The following is an 18,914-nucleotide window of genomic DNA, read 5'->3' as shown; positions in this document are numbered from 1 at the left end:
GGAAGCTTGGTTAGTTCATAGAGGTTAGCTTCCCAGGTTACGGAACAGAACATAAAAGGCTGGGTAATTTTATTGAGGAACAGACACTGAATATCCAGCACAAGGGTAGTTTGGCCATGTGTGGCAAAACCTAAAAATCTGTATACTTTTAACTTCATCATTTCTGTTTTTAAGAAATATATTTGAGATTATTAGTGCATATAGATGTTCTTTGCATTGTTGCTCATAATAGCAAACAATTATAATGAACTTAAATTTCCAACAATAGAGAATTGGTTGAATAAATTATGATTTGCTGATACCCTATTTATCCATTCAAATATTAGGTGAATGTATATAGATTGACATGTAAATGTGTTCATGCTTCATTTTTTTACAGAAAAGAACAGGTTATAGAATATTATTGTCATTAGTCCACTATTGTTTAAAGATTTTTTTAATTGAGAAATTTACACAATTTTTATATTCATCTTGAATGATGGGAATATAGATGTTTCTTCTCTGTGTCTGTTGGAATTCGATAATTTTTTCCACAGTGGACATATATTATTTACTAATAAAAGTGTTTTAAAACAGGACATACATAACATTAGTAATTTTATACTGTCACAGAAAAACAATTACAAGAATGGTGACCCAGATTAATTGTGAATTTGAGGAAGTTGTTCCAAGTTCAAATCCAGACTCCCAAATTGAAGTAGAGGAGGTCACTTTATACACCCACATGGACTACAATGAAGTCTTTACCCCTGTCAGTTGTTTAGAAAAATATTCAGCACTTCAAAAACAGAACCAAGGTAAAACATTTATTTTATATTGTTGTGAAACATTTCTTACTGATATACACATATTCATTTAAGTGAGTTTTTTTGTTTGATTTGAATGAAAAATTTTTTATTAAAGATCCACCTGCATAACTCTAAGTTTTACCATATTAGGGCAGTACTTTCCTCATTCATATTAATCCTCTTTGTAAGTTGGGTTATTTTTGGAGTTTAAGTTGTCTGGGCCTCAAAACAACCTGCAGCGATTTGATCATAGTATGCCTTCAACATACTGCTATAATGATATTGGCATCTTTTACAGATCCCATGATATAGCAATCCAGTGTAATATTAAATTACTATATTATGAAGTGATTATTATATTTTAGTTTTTAAAACATAATAAATATTTTGATCTCATCCAATTTATGCAAAAGCAAGGTTCAAAGTGGAGATGGAATAGTTCCAGCATTAAGTTAGGAAATATACTCAGTTTTACAAACATACTGTCAAAAATAATTAAAAGTAGGCCTGGCACAGTGGCTTACTATGCCTGTAATCCCAGCACTTCGGGAGGCCAAGGTGGGTAGATCACCTGAGGTCAAGAGTTTGAGACCAGCTTGGCCAAAATGGTGGAACCCTGTCTCTACTCAAAATACAAAAATTAGCCAGGCATGGTGGCAGCACCTGTAATCCCGCTACTCAGGAGGTTCAGGCAGGAGAATCACTTGAACCCAGGGGGTGGAGGTTACAGTGAGCCAAGATTGCGAGACTGCATCTCAAAAAAATAAAATAAAATAAAATAAAATAAAATAAAATAAAAGTATATTTTATTCAAACTTGATTCCAAATGTCTCATCTTACTAGAGGGTGTTGAATTCTTTCAACCATGTAAAAACTTGCTGAGGATTGCCTTTGTTGTATGTATAACAGCCTATTCTTTTTTTAAATTATAGAACTTAAGGTTCTATTATGTAATTATTACTGTCATTTAAGAAATGCTATAGCTTCAACATGAAAAATAATTTGATTTTTTTACTGTTATTTTTATGTAGATATATAAATTATGTATAAAAATTTCAGCAATGGCAAATAGCTGTGTGATGATATATATATAGAGAGAAATTCCTCTTATAGTTGGAAGAGATACAGAGATTAGTTGTATTAAGGACTAAAACTTGAGAGCATGATGTAATAGAAAGAGCCTGAATTTGGAGTCAGAAGACTTGAATTTTGAGTCCAAGTCTACTCTTAAAAAGTGGAACATCACTTGAGGCCAGGAGTTTGAGACCAGCCTGGGCAACATAGCAAGACCTTATCTCCACAAAAAGATTTTTAAAAATTAGCCAGATGTGGTGGCACTCCTGTAGTCCTAGCTACTTGTAAGGCTGAGGTGGGAAGAGTGCTTGAACCCAGGCATTCAAGGCTGTAGTAAGTCATGATCATGCCGCTGCACTCCAGCTTGGGTAACAGAGTGAGACCCTGTCTGGAGAAAAAGAAAATTTTTATGATTTTAAGTTTTCTTCTCTAATTTATTTCTATTATTTATTCTTCTATTTTTAAATAATTTTGTGGGGATAAACTAATATATGTAAGTTTATGTGAGTATATTTAAAGAGATGGCTTGTAAAAACGAATGGGTTACACAAACATAGCTATTATAAATGTGGCAAACTAGAAGCTACTATTGGCTAGAATCAACTATTGACTGAGAGAAAATATGCTTGAATTTCCCAAATGCCATATCCTGTATTTCCTCAGGTGTCCTGTGTCACCAGACATCACTTTATAAATTTAGATTTTCAATTTTATTTATTTTCTTTGAATTATATCAATTACTGCCAGATTTGTAGATACTTTGGTCTTATTGTCTAAATCAAAAGAAACATAGTATATTTTTGGATTTGTAAATATGCTATGTCTTATAAGAATTATAAATAATTACTAAATTATAATTTCAAAACACATATCTTTAAAACATAAAACAGTTGCTGGTTTTCTTTTATGGTTGTTGGTTTATTGATATTTACTATTTTTTCTACAATGTTCACATATTATTTGTTAATACATGAAACTGTTAAGCATCCCTCTAGATATCATGGGAACATACAAGCAAATATAAATGTAGCTTTTATTTTTATTTTAAAAAATAAAGTTAGGCCAGGCACAGTAGCTCATGCCTGTAATTCCAGCACTTTGGAAGACCAAGGCGGGTGGATCACCTGAGGTCAGGCGTTGAAAACCAGCCTGGCCAACATGGTGAAACCCTGTCTCTACCAAAAATACAAAATTAGCTGAGCGTAGTGGCGGGTACCTGTAATCCCAGCTATTTGGGAGGCTGAGGCAGGTGAATCACTTGAACCTGGGAGGTGGAGGTTGCAGTGAGCCGAGCTCACACCATTGCCCTCCAGCCTGGGCAAGAAGAGTGAAACTCCATCTCAAAAAATAATAATAATAAGTAATAAAAATAAAATAAATAAAGTTGCATATGCATATAGTGTAGAGAGTCAAATAGTTTGTTAAAGTTTACAGTAAAAGCAGTAATCATACTTATGGTTTAAAATGGTGGCACAGAAGCAAGCTGGCTTCACTGCTCATACAGGAAACCAAAAATGAATATACAGTGCCAAGATTTTCACTAGCAACAACTCACATCTCAAATATGAGGATGAGACAGATCCTAGGGACACAGAGAAGTGAAAAAACTTTAAGCAGGTGGTAGGAGAATCCAACTTCCACATCCATGATGCCCCACCCTGCCCATTCTGCCTGACAACAACCACATGGAAAATCTTCCCCCAACTAATGGTTTCTATGCTGGAAAAAGTGAGAGTGGAATAGTCAACTAGCTTTCCCTCCATCTTGGATTCCCTGGCAGGAGACTTTTCTTTCTTTAACCCATGGAAAGCATCATGACTGCCTGAAAGGAGAGACAAAGAGGGGAGAAGGGGCTACCTTCCCCAGCCTTTCCAGGCAAAGGAGCCGATTCACAGCAGCTAATTTGTGCCACAGGTCCCTTGGGCACGAACCTCTAGCCAGACTTCTGTCACTGTTGGGATAATGTTTTTCAGACTCTCCCATTTGGAGAAGACAGTGCCCTGACTATTCGCTAGAGGCAAGGCAAACCTGGGCTTAAGATACCACCTATAGCCAAGAAAAAGGCAATATTAGTGAAGATTTGCTAAGAAAATATATCCAATAAAAACCAAGACAAGTTGAACAGAGGAAGCTGGAATAAATAACCAATCCTTCAGTGCAAAGACATAGACATATATCCACAAGAAACAACACTGAACAGGGAAATGTGACCTTTGCAAAAAGACAAAGCAAAAATCCAGTGACTGACCCTAACGAGAAAGTCATTTGTGAGCTCTCTGACCAAAAATACAAAAGAGCAGTTTTAAGGAAATTCAGTGATCTCTAAAATAATACAGAAAAGCAATTCAGAAATTTGTTGGAGAAATTTAACAAAGAGAATTTTTTAAATTTTTAAAGTTAACTTTAAAAACTCAAACAAATTTTGGAACTGAGAAATATATTTGCTGAGCTGAACAACTCATTAGAGGCTCTCAACATCTGAATGGAACAACCAGAGGGAAGAATCAGTGATATCAAAGACCAGCTATTTGAAAATACAGTCAGAGGAGAAAAAAGAAAAAAGAAAGTGAAAGAACAAAGACTGCCTACAAGATACAGAAAATTACCTCAAAAACCAAATCTAAGTATTCTTGATATTCAAAAGGGAGCTGAGCAAAGGCAGGGGGTAGAAAGAAATAATACAAAATTTTCCAAAGCTTGAGAAAGATGTAAATCTCCAGTACGGGAAGGTCTGATAATACCCAAGAGATTCAACCCAAATAAGACTAACCCAAGGTATATAATAACCAAACCCTCAAAGGTCAAGGACAAAGAGAGAATCTCAAAAGCAGCAAGAGAAAAGAAGCAAATAACGTATAAAGGACCTCCAATTCTATGGTAACAGACTTTTCAATGAAAAACCATACAGACAGGAGGGAGTGGAACAACATATTCAAAGTGCTCAAAGAAAAAAAAGTCGTCCAAGAACATTGTATCTAGCAAAATTACCTTTTGAATATGAAGGAGAAATAGTCTTTCCCAAACAACTAAAGTTCAGAGAATTCACCCCCATCAGACCCATCATCTTACAGTAAATGCTAAAAGGGGTACTACAATCTGAAAGGGAAAAAAAAAATTAACATACGAAAAGAAAACTTTTCTTTAGTTATTCACTGGTAAAATTAAGTACATGAATACTTAATTTTAAGAATTCTCTAGAATACTGAGAATACTCTGTTACAATAATTGTAGTGTGTAAGCACTCATAACTCTAGTATGAAGCCCAATCAAAAACAATAGCGATAGCAACCTGTTAAGAGATGTAATATTAAAATATGTAAATCCAGACAACTTAGTCAAAATGTAGCATTTTGTGTGTATGTGTGTTTGTCTTTGTTTCTATTCCTTTCTTTGTAATCTAAAATATTATCTCTTTAAAATAACTTTTTAAATCTATACAATGTTTTTTGTAACCCTCCTGGTAACCACAGCCCAAAAACCTACAATATATTCACTAAAAATAAAAAACACCAAATTAAAACATATTACCAGAGAAAATAACCACAAAAGAATACAGTAGGAAAGAAAGGAGTCTTAAAACAATCAGAAAATGGGCAACAAAATGGCAGTAGTAAGTCTTTACTTAATAGTAACACTGAATGTAAATGGTCTCAATTTTCCAAATAAAAGGCTTAGAGTGGCTGAAGGAATTAAAAAAAACAAGACCAAACTATATGCTGCCTTCAAGAAACTCTCTTCACTTATAAAGTCACACATAGACTGAAAGCGAAGTGGTGAAAAATGATATTCCATGCAACTGGAAACCAAAAATAGCAGGAGTAGCTATACTTATATAAAATAGACTACAAATCTAAAACTGTAAAAAGAGACAAAGATGATCATGTTAAGCAAGAGGATATAACAATTATAAATATCTATGCACACAACACCAGAACTCCCAAGTGTATAAAGCAAACATTAATATATCTAAAAGGATAGACTGCAATATAATAATAGTAGTGGACTTTAACACCCCACTCTCAGTAATGGACGGATCATCCAGACAGAAAATCAACAAAGAGCATGAACTACACACTAGAATAGGCCTAACTAACATTTACAGAACATTTCACCCTTATGATAGCTAACTTCATATCATGTATTTTGTGCTGCAGAATACATATTCTTTTCATCAGCACATGGAATATTCTCCAGAATAGACCATATCTTATGCCACAAAATATATCTGAAAACATTTTAAAAATAGAAATAATATCAAGTAGCTTTTCTGACCAAAATGAAATAAAACTAGAAATCAGTAACAAGAGGAACTTTGGAAAGTGCACAAACACATGGAAATTATACAACATGCTCTTAAATGGCCAATGAAAAAGTTAAGAAGAAACTCTTAAAATTTCTTGAAACAAATAAATGAAAATGGAAATAAAACATACCAAAATCTATGGGATATGGCAAGAGCCCAATACCAAGAGGGAAGTTTATAGCAATAAATGCCTGTTTCAAAAAAGTAGAAAGACTTCAAATAAAATAACGTTGCACCTCAAGGCACTAGAAAAGAAAGAACAAACCAAACCCCAAACTGGTAGAAGGAAAGAAACAATAAAGATCAGAGCAGACATACATGATACTGAGACTAAAAAATAATACAGAAAATCAACAAAATGAAAAGTTGGTTTCTTGAAAAGATAAAACCTCTAGTTAGATTAAGTAGGAAGAGAGAAAACCCAAATAAATAAAATCAGAAATGAAAAAGGAGACATAATAACCAAGACTTCAGAAATACAAAGAATCATTAGCGAGTATTATGAACAACTATATGCCAACAAATTGGAAAACTTAGAAGAAATGGATACATTCCTGTACACATGCAACCTATCAAGATTGAATCATGGGCCAGGCATGGTGGCTTATGCCTGTGCCCTAGCACTCTGAGAGGCTGAGGTGGATGGATCACTTGAGGTCAGGAGTTCAAAACCAGCCTGGGCAACATGGTGAAACCTCATCTCTACAAAAAAATGTTAGCCAAGTGTGGTGGCATGTGCTTGTCCCAGCTACCTGAGAGACTGAGGTGGAGGATTAATTGTGCCTGAGAAGGTTAATGCTGCAGTGAGCTGTGATCATGCCACTGTACTCCAGCCTGGGTGACAGAGTGAGACCCTATGTCAAAAAAGGAAAAAAGTTTGAACTATGAAGAAATAGAAAACCTCAACAAACCAATGATGAGTAATAAGATTGAAGCCATAATAAAAAGTCTCTCATCAAAGAAAAGCCCAGGACTTGATGACTTCACTGCTAAATTCTACCAAACATTTAAAGAACTAATACTAATTCTACTTAAATGCTTCAAAACAATTGAAGACGAGGGAGTATTTCCAAACACATTCTACAAGGCCAGCATTACCCTGATACCAAAACCAGACAAAGACACAACAACAAAAAAGAAAACTACAGACTAATATCAACAATGAACATAGATACAAAAATCATCAACAAAATACTAGTAAATTGAATTTAACAACACATTAAAAAGATCATTCACCATGATAAAGTGAGATTCATCCTAGGGATGCAAGGATGGTTCAACATATGCAAATGATTAAATGTGACACATCACATTCAAAGAATCAAGAAGAGAAACCATATGATTATTTCAATAGGTGCTGAAAAAAGCATTTGATAAAATTCAACATCTCTTTATGATAAAAACCCTCATCAAAATAGGTATAGAAGGAACATACCTCAAAATAATAAAGGCCGTATATGATAGCTAACTTCATACTGAATGGGGAAAAATTGAAGGTCTTTCTTCTAAGGACTGAAATAAGACAAGGATGCCCATTTTCACCACTTTTATTCAACATAAAACGTGAAGTCCTGGCCCGAGCAATTGAGCAAGAGAAAGAAATAAACGGCGTTCAAATTGGAAAGGAATAAATCAAATTAGCCTTGTTTGTAGATGACATGATGTTATAACTAGAAAAACCAAGGATTTATGCAATTTACCCATGTAACAAACCTGCACATGTACCCCTTGAACCTAAAATAATATTTAGAAAGAAAAATTTAAAAAACCCAAAGACTCCACCAAAAAAACTGAGGTGATAAATGAATTCAGTAAAGTTGCAGAACACAAAATCAACATATGGCTGGATGCAGTGGCTCACGTCTCTAATCCCAGCACTTTGGGAGACCAAAGTAGGTGGATCACCTGAGATCAGGGGTTTGAGACCAGCCTGACATGGTGAAACCCCGACTCTACTAAAAATACAAAAATTAGCTGGGTGTGGCTGTGTGCACCTGCAATCCCAGCTACTCAGGAGTCTGAAGGAGGAGAATCACTTGAACCCTGGAGGCGGAGGTTGTAGTGAGTCGAGATTGCACCACTGTACTCCAGCCTGGGTGACAGTGAGACTCCATCTCAAAAAAAAAAAAAAATTAACATACAAAAACCAGTAGATTTATATACACCAACAGTGAACAATCTAAAAAAGAAATCAGGAAATCAATGCCATTTACAATAGCTACAAAAAATATAAAATACCTAGGAATCATTTTAACCAAAGAAGTGAAAGATCTATACAAGACAAACTATAAAACTCTGATGAAAGAAATTGAGGAGGACACAAAAAAGGAAAGATATAATATTTCATACTCATGAATTGAAAGAATATTACTAAATTAATGTTGCCAAAATAACAATACTATCCAAAGCAATTTACAGATTCAATGCAATCCCTATCAAAATACCAAAGAAGTGAAAGGCCTGTACAAGAAAAACTATAAAGCTCTGATGAAAGATATTGAGGAGGACACACAAAAAAGGAAAGATAAATATTTCATACTCATGGATTGAAAGAATTAATATTGCTACAATAGCAATATTATCCAAAGCAATTTAGATCCAATGCAATCCCTATCAAAATACCAAAGACATTCTCCACAGAAATAGAAAAATAAAACCCTAAAATTTAAATGGAACCATGAAAGACCTCAAATAGCCAAAGCAATCCTGAGCAAAAAGAAGAAAGCTGGAAGCATCACAATACCTGATTTCAAAATATACTCCAAAGCCTTATTAACCAAAACAGCATGGTACTGGCATAAAAACAAACATATAAACCAATGGAAAAGGATAGAGAACCCTGATATAAATCCACTCATTTACAGCTAACTCATCTTTGACAAAGGCACCAAGAACATACAATTAGGAGAAGATAGTCTTCAATAAATGGTGCCAGGAAAACTAGATGACTATATGCAGAAGAATGAAACTAGATCCCTATCTTTCACAATAAACAAAAATCAAATAAAAATGGATCAAAGACTTAAATCTAAAACCTGAAACTATGAAACTACTAGAAGAAAACACTGGGGAAGTGCTCCAGGACATTGGTCTGGGCTAAGATTTTTTGTATAGGATCTCAAAAGCAGAGGCCACCAAAGCAAAAATAGATGAATAGGTTTACATAAAGATAAAAAGCTTCTGCACAACAAAAGAAACAATCATAAAGTGAAGAGGCAACCCACAGAATGGGAGAAAATATTTGCAAACTATCCATCTGACAACAGATTAATAACCACAATATACAAGGAGCTCAAACAACTGAATAGCAAAAAGCAAATAATCCAATTAAAAATGGGCAAAAGATATGAACAGACACTTCTCAAAAGAAGAAATGGCCAACAGATATATGAAAAAATGCTCAACATCACTAATCATCAGGGAAATGCAAATCAAAACCACAATGAGCTGACCAGGCGCGGTAGCTCATGTCTGTAATCCCAGCACTTTGGGAGGCCAAGCTGGATGGTTCACCTGAAGTCAGGCGTTTGAGACCAATCTGGCCAACATGGCAAAACCTCGTCTCTACTAAAAATACAAAAATTAGCCAGGTGTGGTGGTGGCCACCTGTAATCCCAGCTACTCTGGAGGCTGAGGCAGGAGAATTGCTTGAACCCAGGAGGTGGAGGTTGCAGTGAGCCAAGATTGCGCCACTGCACTCCAGCCTGGGCAACAGGAGCGAAACTCCATCTCAAAAAAAACCCAAAAACAAAAAAAAACGCAATGAAATATCACCCCAGTTAAAATGGCTTGTATCAAAAAGGTAATAACAGATGCCAGCAAGGATGTGGAGAAAGGGGAACTCTTGTACAGCATTTGTGGAAATGTAAATTAGAAAAGCCACTATGGAGAACAGTATGGAGACTTCTCAGCTAAATCAAAAATAGAACTACCACATGATCCAGCAATTCCACTTCTGGAAAAGAAAGGAAATTATATCAAAAAGACATCTGCACTCCCATATTTATTGCAGCTCTATTCACAATAGCCAAGATATGTAATCAACCTAAGTGCCCGGTAGTGGATGAATAAACAAAATGTGGTACATCTACACAATGGAATATTATTCAGCCACAAAAAAGAATGAAATTCTGTCATTTCAGCAACATGGATGGAACTGGGGTCCTTTATGTTAAGTGAAATAACCCAAGCACAGAAAGACAAATATTGTATGTTCTCACTCATGTGGAAGCTAAAAAAGTGAATCTCATGAAGTTAGAGAGTAGAATGGTGATTACCAGAGGCAGGGAAGGGTAGCAAGGAAGGGGGATAAGGGGAGAAAAAGAATATAATGTATTTATTTATTTATTTATTTATTTATTTATTTTTTGAGACAGAGTCTCGCTCTGTCCCCCAGGCTAGAGTACAGTGGCGCGATCTTGGCTCACTGCAAGCTCAGCCTCCCGGATTCACGCCATTCTCCTGCCTCAGCCTCCCGAGTAGCTGGGACTACAGGCGCCCGCCACTATGCCTGGCTAATTTTTTGTATTTTTAGTAGAGACAAGGTTTTACCGTGTTAGGCAGGATGGTCTCGATCTCCTGATCTCGTGATCTGTCCACCTTGACCTCCCAAAGTACTGGTATTACAGGCGTGAGCCACCGTGCCTGGCTTCATAATGTATTTATTACCACTGAACTGTACGCTTAAAAATAGTAAAGATGGGCTGGGCGCGGTGGCTCACGCCTGTAATCCCAGCACTTTGGGAGGCCGAGGCAGGCAGATAATGAGACCAGCCTGGCCAACATGGTGAACCTCTACTCAACATGGCCACCTCTACTAAAAATACAAAAGTTAGTCATGTGTGGTGGCGTGTGCCTATAATCCCAGCTACTCAGCAGGCTGAGGCAGGAGAGCCTGGGAGGCGGAGGTTGCAGTGAGCCGAGACTGCATCACTGCACTCCAGCCTGGATGACAGAGTGAGACTCTGTCTCAAAAAAAAAGTAAAGATAGTAAATTTTAATAGGCGTATTTTACCTCAAAATATAAAAATACGAAAAGAAAGGTGGAAAGAACTTGGGTCCCTGAAAATATTGTCAAGCTTGTTTTGTTTTTGTTTTTGTTTTTGTTTTTGAGTCAGAGTCTTGCCCTGTCGCCCAGGCTGGAGTGCAATGGCGCGATCTCTGCTCACTGCAACCTCTGCCTCTGGGGTTCAAGTGATTCTTGTGCCTCAGCCTCCCGAGTAGCTGGAATTACAGGTGCATGCCACCACACCCAGCTAATTTTTGTATGTTTAGTAGAGACAGGTTTTCCCCGTGTTGACCAGGCTGGTCACGAGCTCCTGGGCCCAAGTGATCCTTTCACCTTGGCCTCCCAAAGTACTGGGATTACAGGCCTAAGCCACTGTGCCCAGCCAATACCCAGAGTTTTAATCTTTAGTATAATTCTTTGTTATATTCAGCCAAAGGTAATATTTGTATGCTTTTTAGTGTGTTTTTTACTTAGATTTTATAAACACTTTTCTGTGTCATTTTATATTTTCCACACCATCAGTTAAAATGGTTATATAACACTTTTTTTTTTTTTTGAGATGGAGTCTTGCTCTGTTGCCCAGGCTGGAGTGCAATGGCATGATCTCAGCTCACTGCAACCTCTGCCTCCCAGGTTCAAGCGATTCTCTCGCCTCAGCCTCTCAAGTAGCTAGGATTATAAGCATGCGCCACCACATTCAGCGAATTTTTGTATTTTTAATAGAGACAGGGTTTCACCATTTTGGCCTGGCTGGTCTCAAACTCCTGACCTTAGGTGATCTGCCTACCTCGGCCTCCCAAAGTGCTGGGATTACAGGCGTGAGCCACCACACATGGCCAACACTTTTCTTAAAAGCAGTAATTTCCTGACTTCATCAACCACCCCTTATTTTTTCAATCTCTAGAGGCAACCACTTTCAACTCTTTGAAACAGTTTTAAAAGAAACTATATTCCTTTTGTCATTTATTTATCTGTATGACATGCTTATACTGCTATTTCCTGATGTTTTTAGTTTTAGACCTTATATATTGACCTCTCACCATGAAACTAAAGACGTCATTGTCCTCACTCTTTTACACTGTCACTACCACGTCCCCCCACACTTCCTATGGTCTACCCTCCCAATGTAGTTATAACTTTGGTTATATCAGTATTCTGTATTTATAGACTTGTGAGTCTTTAAATACTATTTGTAGCTGAAAATAGTATTGTGTTACTCAGTAATTTCTTTCTTGTACAATAGTCCCACCTTATCCACAGGGGATACATTGCAAAATACCCAGTGGATGCATGAAATCACTGATAGTACCAAACCCTATACAATATATACAATGTTTTTTCTTATACATACATACTAGTGATAAATTTTAATTTGAAAATTAAGCCCAGTAAGAGGTTAACAGCAATAAATAGCTAACAATAAAATTGGAGAATTTAGTAAAACAAAGGTTATTTGAACACAAGCACTGCAATACAGGGACAATCGTTCTGATAACTGAGACAGCTACTAAGTGACAAATGAATAGGTGGCATATCAGTGTGGAAACAGTGCACAAAAGGATCATTCACATTTCGGTGGGACTGAGCAGGATAGCACTGTATTTCATCATGCCACTCACAACACTGTGCAATTTAAGGTATAAATCGTCTATTTCTGGAATTTTCCATTCAATATAGTATTTTTGGACTACAGTTGACTAGAGGTAACTAAAACCTTAGATAAGAGGAGATTACTGTACTCTGTGAAGTTAATGCTGGTTTTCTGGTTTTTTGTTTTGTTTTGTTTTCTATGTATTTGGTACATAGAACTTGATCCTGAAACTCTCCCCTGTTTGTCTAAATCTCTTCTTAATACATTGAAGCATCAAGTGTACCAATAATTTTATCTTTGGGGATTTTAGTTCTAGAACAAGTCATTATCATCATCATCCCTGAGAATTCTGTTCACTTCTTTCTTGTATTGGGCCTCCTGTTTCTTCAACCTTGTAGCTGCCAGTTTAGTCAGTTTATTCCCTCTTTTTAGTAGAGTACTTCTACTCATGGCGTCCTGAGAATAGGAATGTAGGTAGTAAATTTTTTTTTAAACTTCCATATCCAAAAAGTCTTAAATCTATCCTCACATTTAATTGATAGTTTGACTAGTTATAGATTCCAGATTATATTTTTTTCTCAGAATTTCAAAGGCATTGTTCCATTCGATTCTAGCTTCCAGTATTGCTGTTGAGAAGCCCAGTGCCATTCTGATTCCTAAATATTTTTTACAAGATCTTTTCATCCTGAAAATTTGAATGATATTTTTCTTCCAGTGTTGTGAAATTTCACAATGGTGTGTGCTTTGTGGGTCTATTGTTATATATTAGGCTTGATACATGGTGTATCCTTCCATGTAGATACTTATGCACTTCAGTTTTAAGACATTTTCTAGAATTATTTCTTTGATGATTATTTTCTCTTGTTCTCTCTTCCTGAATCTCCTATTGTTCATTTATTGAGGTCTTTAATGTCTTTCAATAAAGTTAAAAATTTTTCTTCATAAAGATTTTATATATAATTTATTTTTATATATTTTTTATTTTCTTCAGAAATGTGTTACATATCTAAGATTTATCCATAAGTACTCTATTTTAGCTGCCATTACTATTTATATTTCTAAATTAAAGTTTCTGTTTATTGCTTGTATATAAGAAAAGGCAGTTGATTTTTATAGTGTTATCATATTTAGCTACCTCTTAAACTCTCATAGTATTTCCAATTACTAATTCTAATATATATAATCATATTATATGTAAATGATGGCTATTTCTTCCTTTGCAATATTTACATCTTTTTTTTTTTTTTGGTCTGACTATGCTGACTAAAACCTCTAGAACTTTGTTCAGTAGAAGCCATGATGTTTGCTATCTTATTTCTGATGGTAAAGAAAATGCTTCTAACATTTCATGTGTATGTCATTTTCAACGGTGAAACGTTAGAAGCATTTCCTTTAGTGGGTTGAGGAAGATTCCTCCTGTTCCTAGTTTGGTAACAGCTTTTAATCGTGAATGAGGATTGAATTTTATGTTTTTCTACCTAGGTTAAGATATCTACATCTTAAATATAAAGAATGTCCCTTTAGTAAAAACTCATAATTCTGTAAGTCAAAGATAAATTGTTTTGCTATTGTGATCATACTATGTATGCATGATATTATTTTTAAATATTAACATGATCTTGGGAATATTTTATTTTATGCTTGAGTTTTCTGCAAAAGTATGTCTTTTTCTTTTTCTTTTTCTTTTTAATTGAGACAGGGTCTTACTGTTTCTCAGGCTGGAGTAGAGTGGTACAATCACCTCTCACTGCAGCCTTGAAACCCCCGGGCTCAAGTGATCCTCCTGTCTTAGCCTCCTAAATAGCTGAGACCATAGCTGTGCCACCTGCCTGACTAATTTCTAATTTTTTTGTAGAGACAGAATCTCCCTATGTTGCCCAGGCTGGTCTTAAACTTCTAGGCTCAAGCAATCCTCCCACCTCAGCCTTCCAAAGTGCTGGGATTATAGGTGTGAGCCACCATGCTAGACAAAAGCATGGCTTTTAATGACTGCAGTTTTTAATCTTATGTATGTATCACACATTTCCAAATTTGAGACCACTAATGTTTTTAATTGCAAATATATATATAAATAAGTATTCTTATTTCTAATTATTTCCTTGGCATGAATTCCTAGAAATTGAACTATTTAGTATAAGTGCTTTTTCAGCTGTATGTCCACTAGTATGGTATGAGAATGCCCTGTTTATGCCAGCATTATCATTATTGAATATATTACTGCTGATGTTGTGGTAATACATTTAAACCAATGTGATGGGCAAAAAAATTATATTTTTACTTGCATCTTTAAAATTACTGGTGATCTCTGTTGTTGACAAGCTGGGCATAAAAAAGTAAATTAATAGAATTACTGGTCTTTATTGGCCATCTGCATCTTTTTATTTCGTGAAATGATTTTCTCTTTTGTCTATATTTTGACATGTATTTTATCTTTATATGTAAAGGTATTAACTCCAAATGTGTTTAACTTGAACCTAATCAATTCTGCCAATTGTTTTCTTTTATGGTTTCTTTCATTCCTTTTATACTTAGAAAATTCTTTCTTAATTAGATAAATACTTATTTGTAATTTCTTGAAGGTACATGGGGTTGGTTAGTTGGTTTGTTTGTTTTTTTGTTTGTTTTGAGATGGAGTCTTGCTCTGTGGCCCAGGCTGGAGTTCAGTGGTGTGATCTTGGCTCACTGCAACCTCTGCCTCCCAGGCTCAAGTGATTCTCCTGCCTCAGCCTCCCGAGTAGCTGGGATTACAGGCCCCCACCACCAAGACCAGCTAATTTTTTGTATTTTTAGTAGAGGGGGGTTTCACCATGTAGGCCAGGCTTGTTTCGAACTCCTGACCTCCAGTGATCTGCCCACCTCAGCCTCCCAAAGTGCTGGGATTACAGGCATGAGCCACCAGGCCCAGCCGAAGGTATAAATTTTATTTTAGATTTTGATGTATGTTTAAAAGTAGGAATAAAAAATCTTTTTCCAAGTGTTTTGACTATTGCCCCAATATCATTTATGAAATAGTCCTTTCTTTCCCACTGATTAGAAATGCTACTCACATTATATATTAAATCCTTAACCACATTAGAATTCATTCTGGATTTTCTATTATGATCTCTTTTGCCTATTATTGTGTCAGTGTCATATAATTTTAACTATTTAATGTATAATTATAATATATATTAATAAACTCCTATTTTATTATTTTTTTCTACTCTCATAACTATATTCTTCCAGATTTACTTTGTAATCACTTTTCCAAGTTCTAAAACTGACCTCTTGAAATGGTAATGGGATCCTTTAAAATTTTACCCACAGTCTTTCTAGCTAGGAAAGTGTTTTATCTTGCTTTTTTTTTCAAATTTTTAAAAAAAGATCTTCAATAAAGTTTTATCATTTCCTGCATACATTTTCTGAATATTTTTATGTTTAGTCCTTGATAGTTCACAAATTGGTGTTTTTATGTTTTTTCTATTAATTTTTATGATGAAGTTTTTACATATTAACAAAAAATTAATTGTATAATTTTTATCAGATTACTTAGTGAACTCTTTTGTTTTCATTTCATTATCTTGAATTTTCTAGGGAGACAAAAGTGTCCTTTGTAAAGAATAAACCTCTCTTCTTTCATATTAGTAGACCTTTTTCTGTTTCTTTTCATAGTTAACTAGCCAAAAATTTGTTTCCTGGTGACAATTTAATATTCCTCTACAATAGAAGAAAACAGTCTCCTTATATCTGTATAGTACATATATTAGCTGTAGTAAAATAAGAACTCCAGGGCATGCTGTATGACTCGAAGAAGGTAAGGAAGTGGCACTCTTGCTATAAACAATCTTGGTAGAATTACAAAGAATATTGGTTGTGGTGTGATGCTGCCCTCAAGTGGTTTCATTAAAAACAGGTGGATGGAAAACAAGACCACATAACTGACTTCAGATGTCAGCTATTTAGTTCCAGAAATACCAGAATGAGGCTCCTAGATAGGGAAGATGGCTGGAGGATCTGTTTAGGAGCAGAAGGTGGATATAAGATATAAACTAATGCTGTTTGGGTTTTTACTATTAATGTGATTTCATTAATACTTACAGAATGGATTATACCAGTAAACCATATTTAACTGTCTCAGATAAGACCTCCTTAGACATGGAATTGATTGACTAACTTCCTTTGGTGTGTCATAAGAAGCTTTTGGCCATGAGATTATTGGGAACTTAAGTTCAGATAAATAATATCTCTTAGGAGGCTAGTTCATACCACAAGGTCTCTTAAGACATACCAAGTTAGCACCAAGCAAAGGGATGTTCCGTTGCTGCCTGTATACCAATTATGTAGTTGACCGTGGGAGACATTACTACCTGAAAACTACATACTATTATTTTCTCATGCCATTCAGCATCACTTAACCAAAAAGTCAATACCCAGAACAAGAAACCATTGCTCTCCCTTCAGGATGGCTTTCTTTTTTGGGAGCTTGGCTTTTTGAGTAGTTATCTGAGCTTATATTTTTCTTTTTCTCTTTCTACTCAAAAACTTATTGAAGAATTGGGGGCAAGTTTTATGTTCCTTCCTGTGACTTAGAAACTGTTAAAGCTGTTAGACAACTAGCCAAGATTCTAAAGAAACCCATACATGGCAGGGTGGAGACCAAGAGGAGAAATGTATTCCAGAAATTAACTGTTAGCAGTAGTGTTTCTTAATACATAAGCTGTATCATACTCCTTGAGTAGATTCTTTGCTATATAACTTTCACTGTAAATAATTTTATAGCAACCATGTATGAATAACTTGAGAATAATAGAATCAGTCTAATTTGTAGGCACTGTAGACCATCTCCATTCCCTACATGTCAGAGACTCTGGGGGATGAATTGGAGATATTAAGAGGTAAAATGATGCAGAGAAGACCAAGGTCAGCAGAAGTCAAATACTTTTATTTCTTTAAAATTTTGCTTAGGCTACTCCTGGCTATTTTGAAGTGTAAGTCCATAAGATACTTTCCTCCACTGATTAATCTTTATTGATAAAGTATTAGCCGTTACAGCTCTTTTGGGATATTTGGCTACTCAGTGTCCTAGATAATATTAAAATTTATTGTACTTTTGCCTTTGTTCCAGTACTATGCTACATGCTGTATATGCACAGTAAAATGAAGAACTAAAGAGTTTAAAATGTGATTGAGAAACCCAACTGTATCTAATGACTGATTACATTAACTATCTAGATCCCTTTGGATAACTTTTAGTTTTTTTCTTATTCCTTTATGTTTCTTGTTTCTTTTCAGATTTATTTATTGATGATAAAGGAATACTTTTTGTAAGTAATAGAAAACACCTACCAACTTTGCATACTCTCTTGAGTAGACTAAAACTATTTTTGGTAAAGGATCCTCTTTTAGATTTCAAAGGACAGATCTTCACAGAAGTTAATTTTTCCAGGTACTTACTTAATTGACCAATGCTGTAAATATTTTTAAGAGGTGAAAAGGTTTTTGTATGATCACAAGCTTAGATGTTATCAATACTGTTTTATTTTGTTTTGTTTTGTTTTTAGACGGAGTCTTGCTCTGTCGCCCAGGCTGGAATACAATGGCGCAATCTCGGCTCACTGCAACCTCCGTCTCCCGGGCTCAAGCGATTCTCCTGCCTCAGCCTCCCAAGTAGCTGAGACTACAGGCATACGCCGCTGCGCCCAGCTAATTTTTGTATTTTTAGTAGAGACGGGGTTTCACCATGTTGGCCAGGCTGGTCTTGAACTCCTGACCTCAGGTGATCTACCCGCCTCAACCTCCCAAAGTGCTGGGATTACAGGCCTGAGCCACTACACCCAGCCAATAATTCTTATCATTGTTTTACCTCAACTTTAATTTTAGTGATTATGTGTTTTGGTTGGCTACATTTAGTGTGTGACTTGCTTTTAGTAAACACTAATTAATGTATTTTTTTTTTAAGGGAATGTTTCTCTCTTCAAGAAACTTTGGAAGCTTTTGTGAAAGAAGATTTTTGTATGGATAAAGTGAACTTTTGTCAGGAGAAACTAGAAGATACAATACGTTTAAATGAGGTTGTAATACTGGCTTTCAATGACATGTTAGTAAAAGTAGTGAGGAACATTTTTGTAAAATTTTTGTAATATACATTGTCTACAATTGTCAGATTAAAAA

The 18,914-nt window shown here is 35.4% G+C and overlaps 1 protein-coding gene across 3 annotated transcripts in view; it reads left to right on the top strand.

Moving 5' to 3' along the window:
- The window catches only part of SHOC1 (shortage in chiasmata 1), a 97,479-nt gene that overhangs the window by 9,057 nt on the left and 69,508 nt on the right, over positions 1–18,914 (top strand). The window contains exons 3-5 of one of the 3 annotated variants that reach the window (XM_021927280.2): positions 613–797; positions 18,036–18,189; positions 18,703–18,814. In XM_021927280.2, the coding sequence (XP_021782972.2) occupies positions 613–797; positions 18,036–18,189; positions 18,703–18,814 (451 nt within the window). Of the gene's footprint in view, positions 1–612; positions 798–17,084; positions 17,732–18,035; positions 18,190–18,702; positions 18,815–18,914 lie in introns of those variants that run through there. The other 2 variants (XM_003911366.5, XM_009188302.3) reach the window with 2 other exon arrangements.

This window comes from Papio anubis, chromosome 13, assembly GCF_008728515.1.
Source record: "Papio anubis isolate 15944 chromosome 13, Panubis1.0, whole genome shotgun sequence".
In the NCBI taxonomy this organism is placed as follows: Eukaryota; Metazoa; Chordata; class Mammalia; order Primates; family Cercopithecidae; genus Papio; species Papio anubis.
Note: the sequence above shows the minus strand (reverse complement) of the source record. Positions and strands in the feature narration are given on the sequence as shown.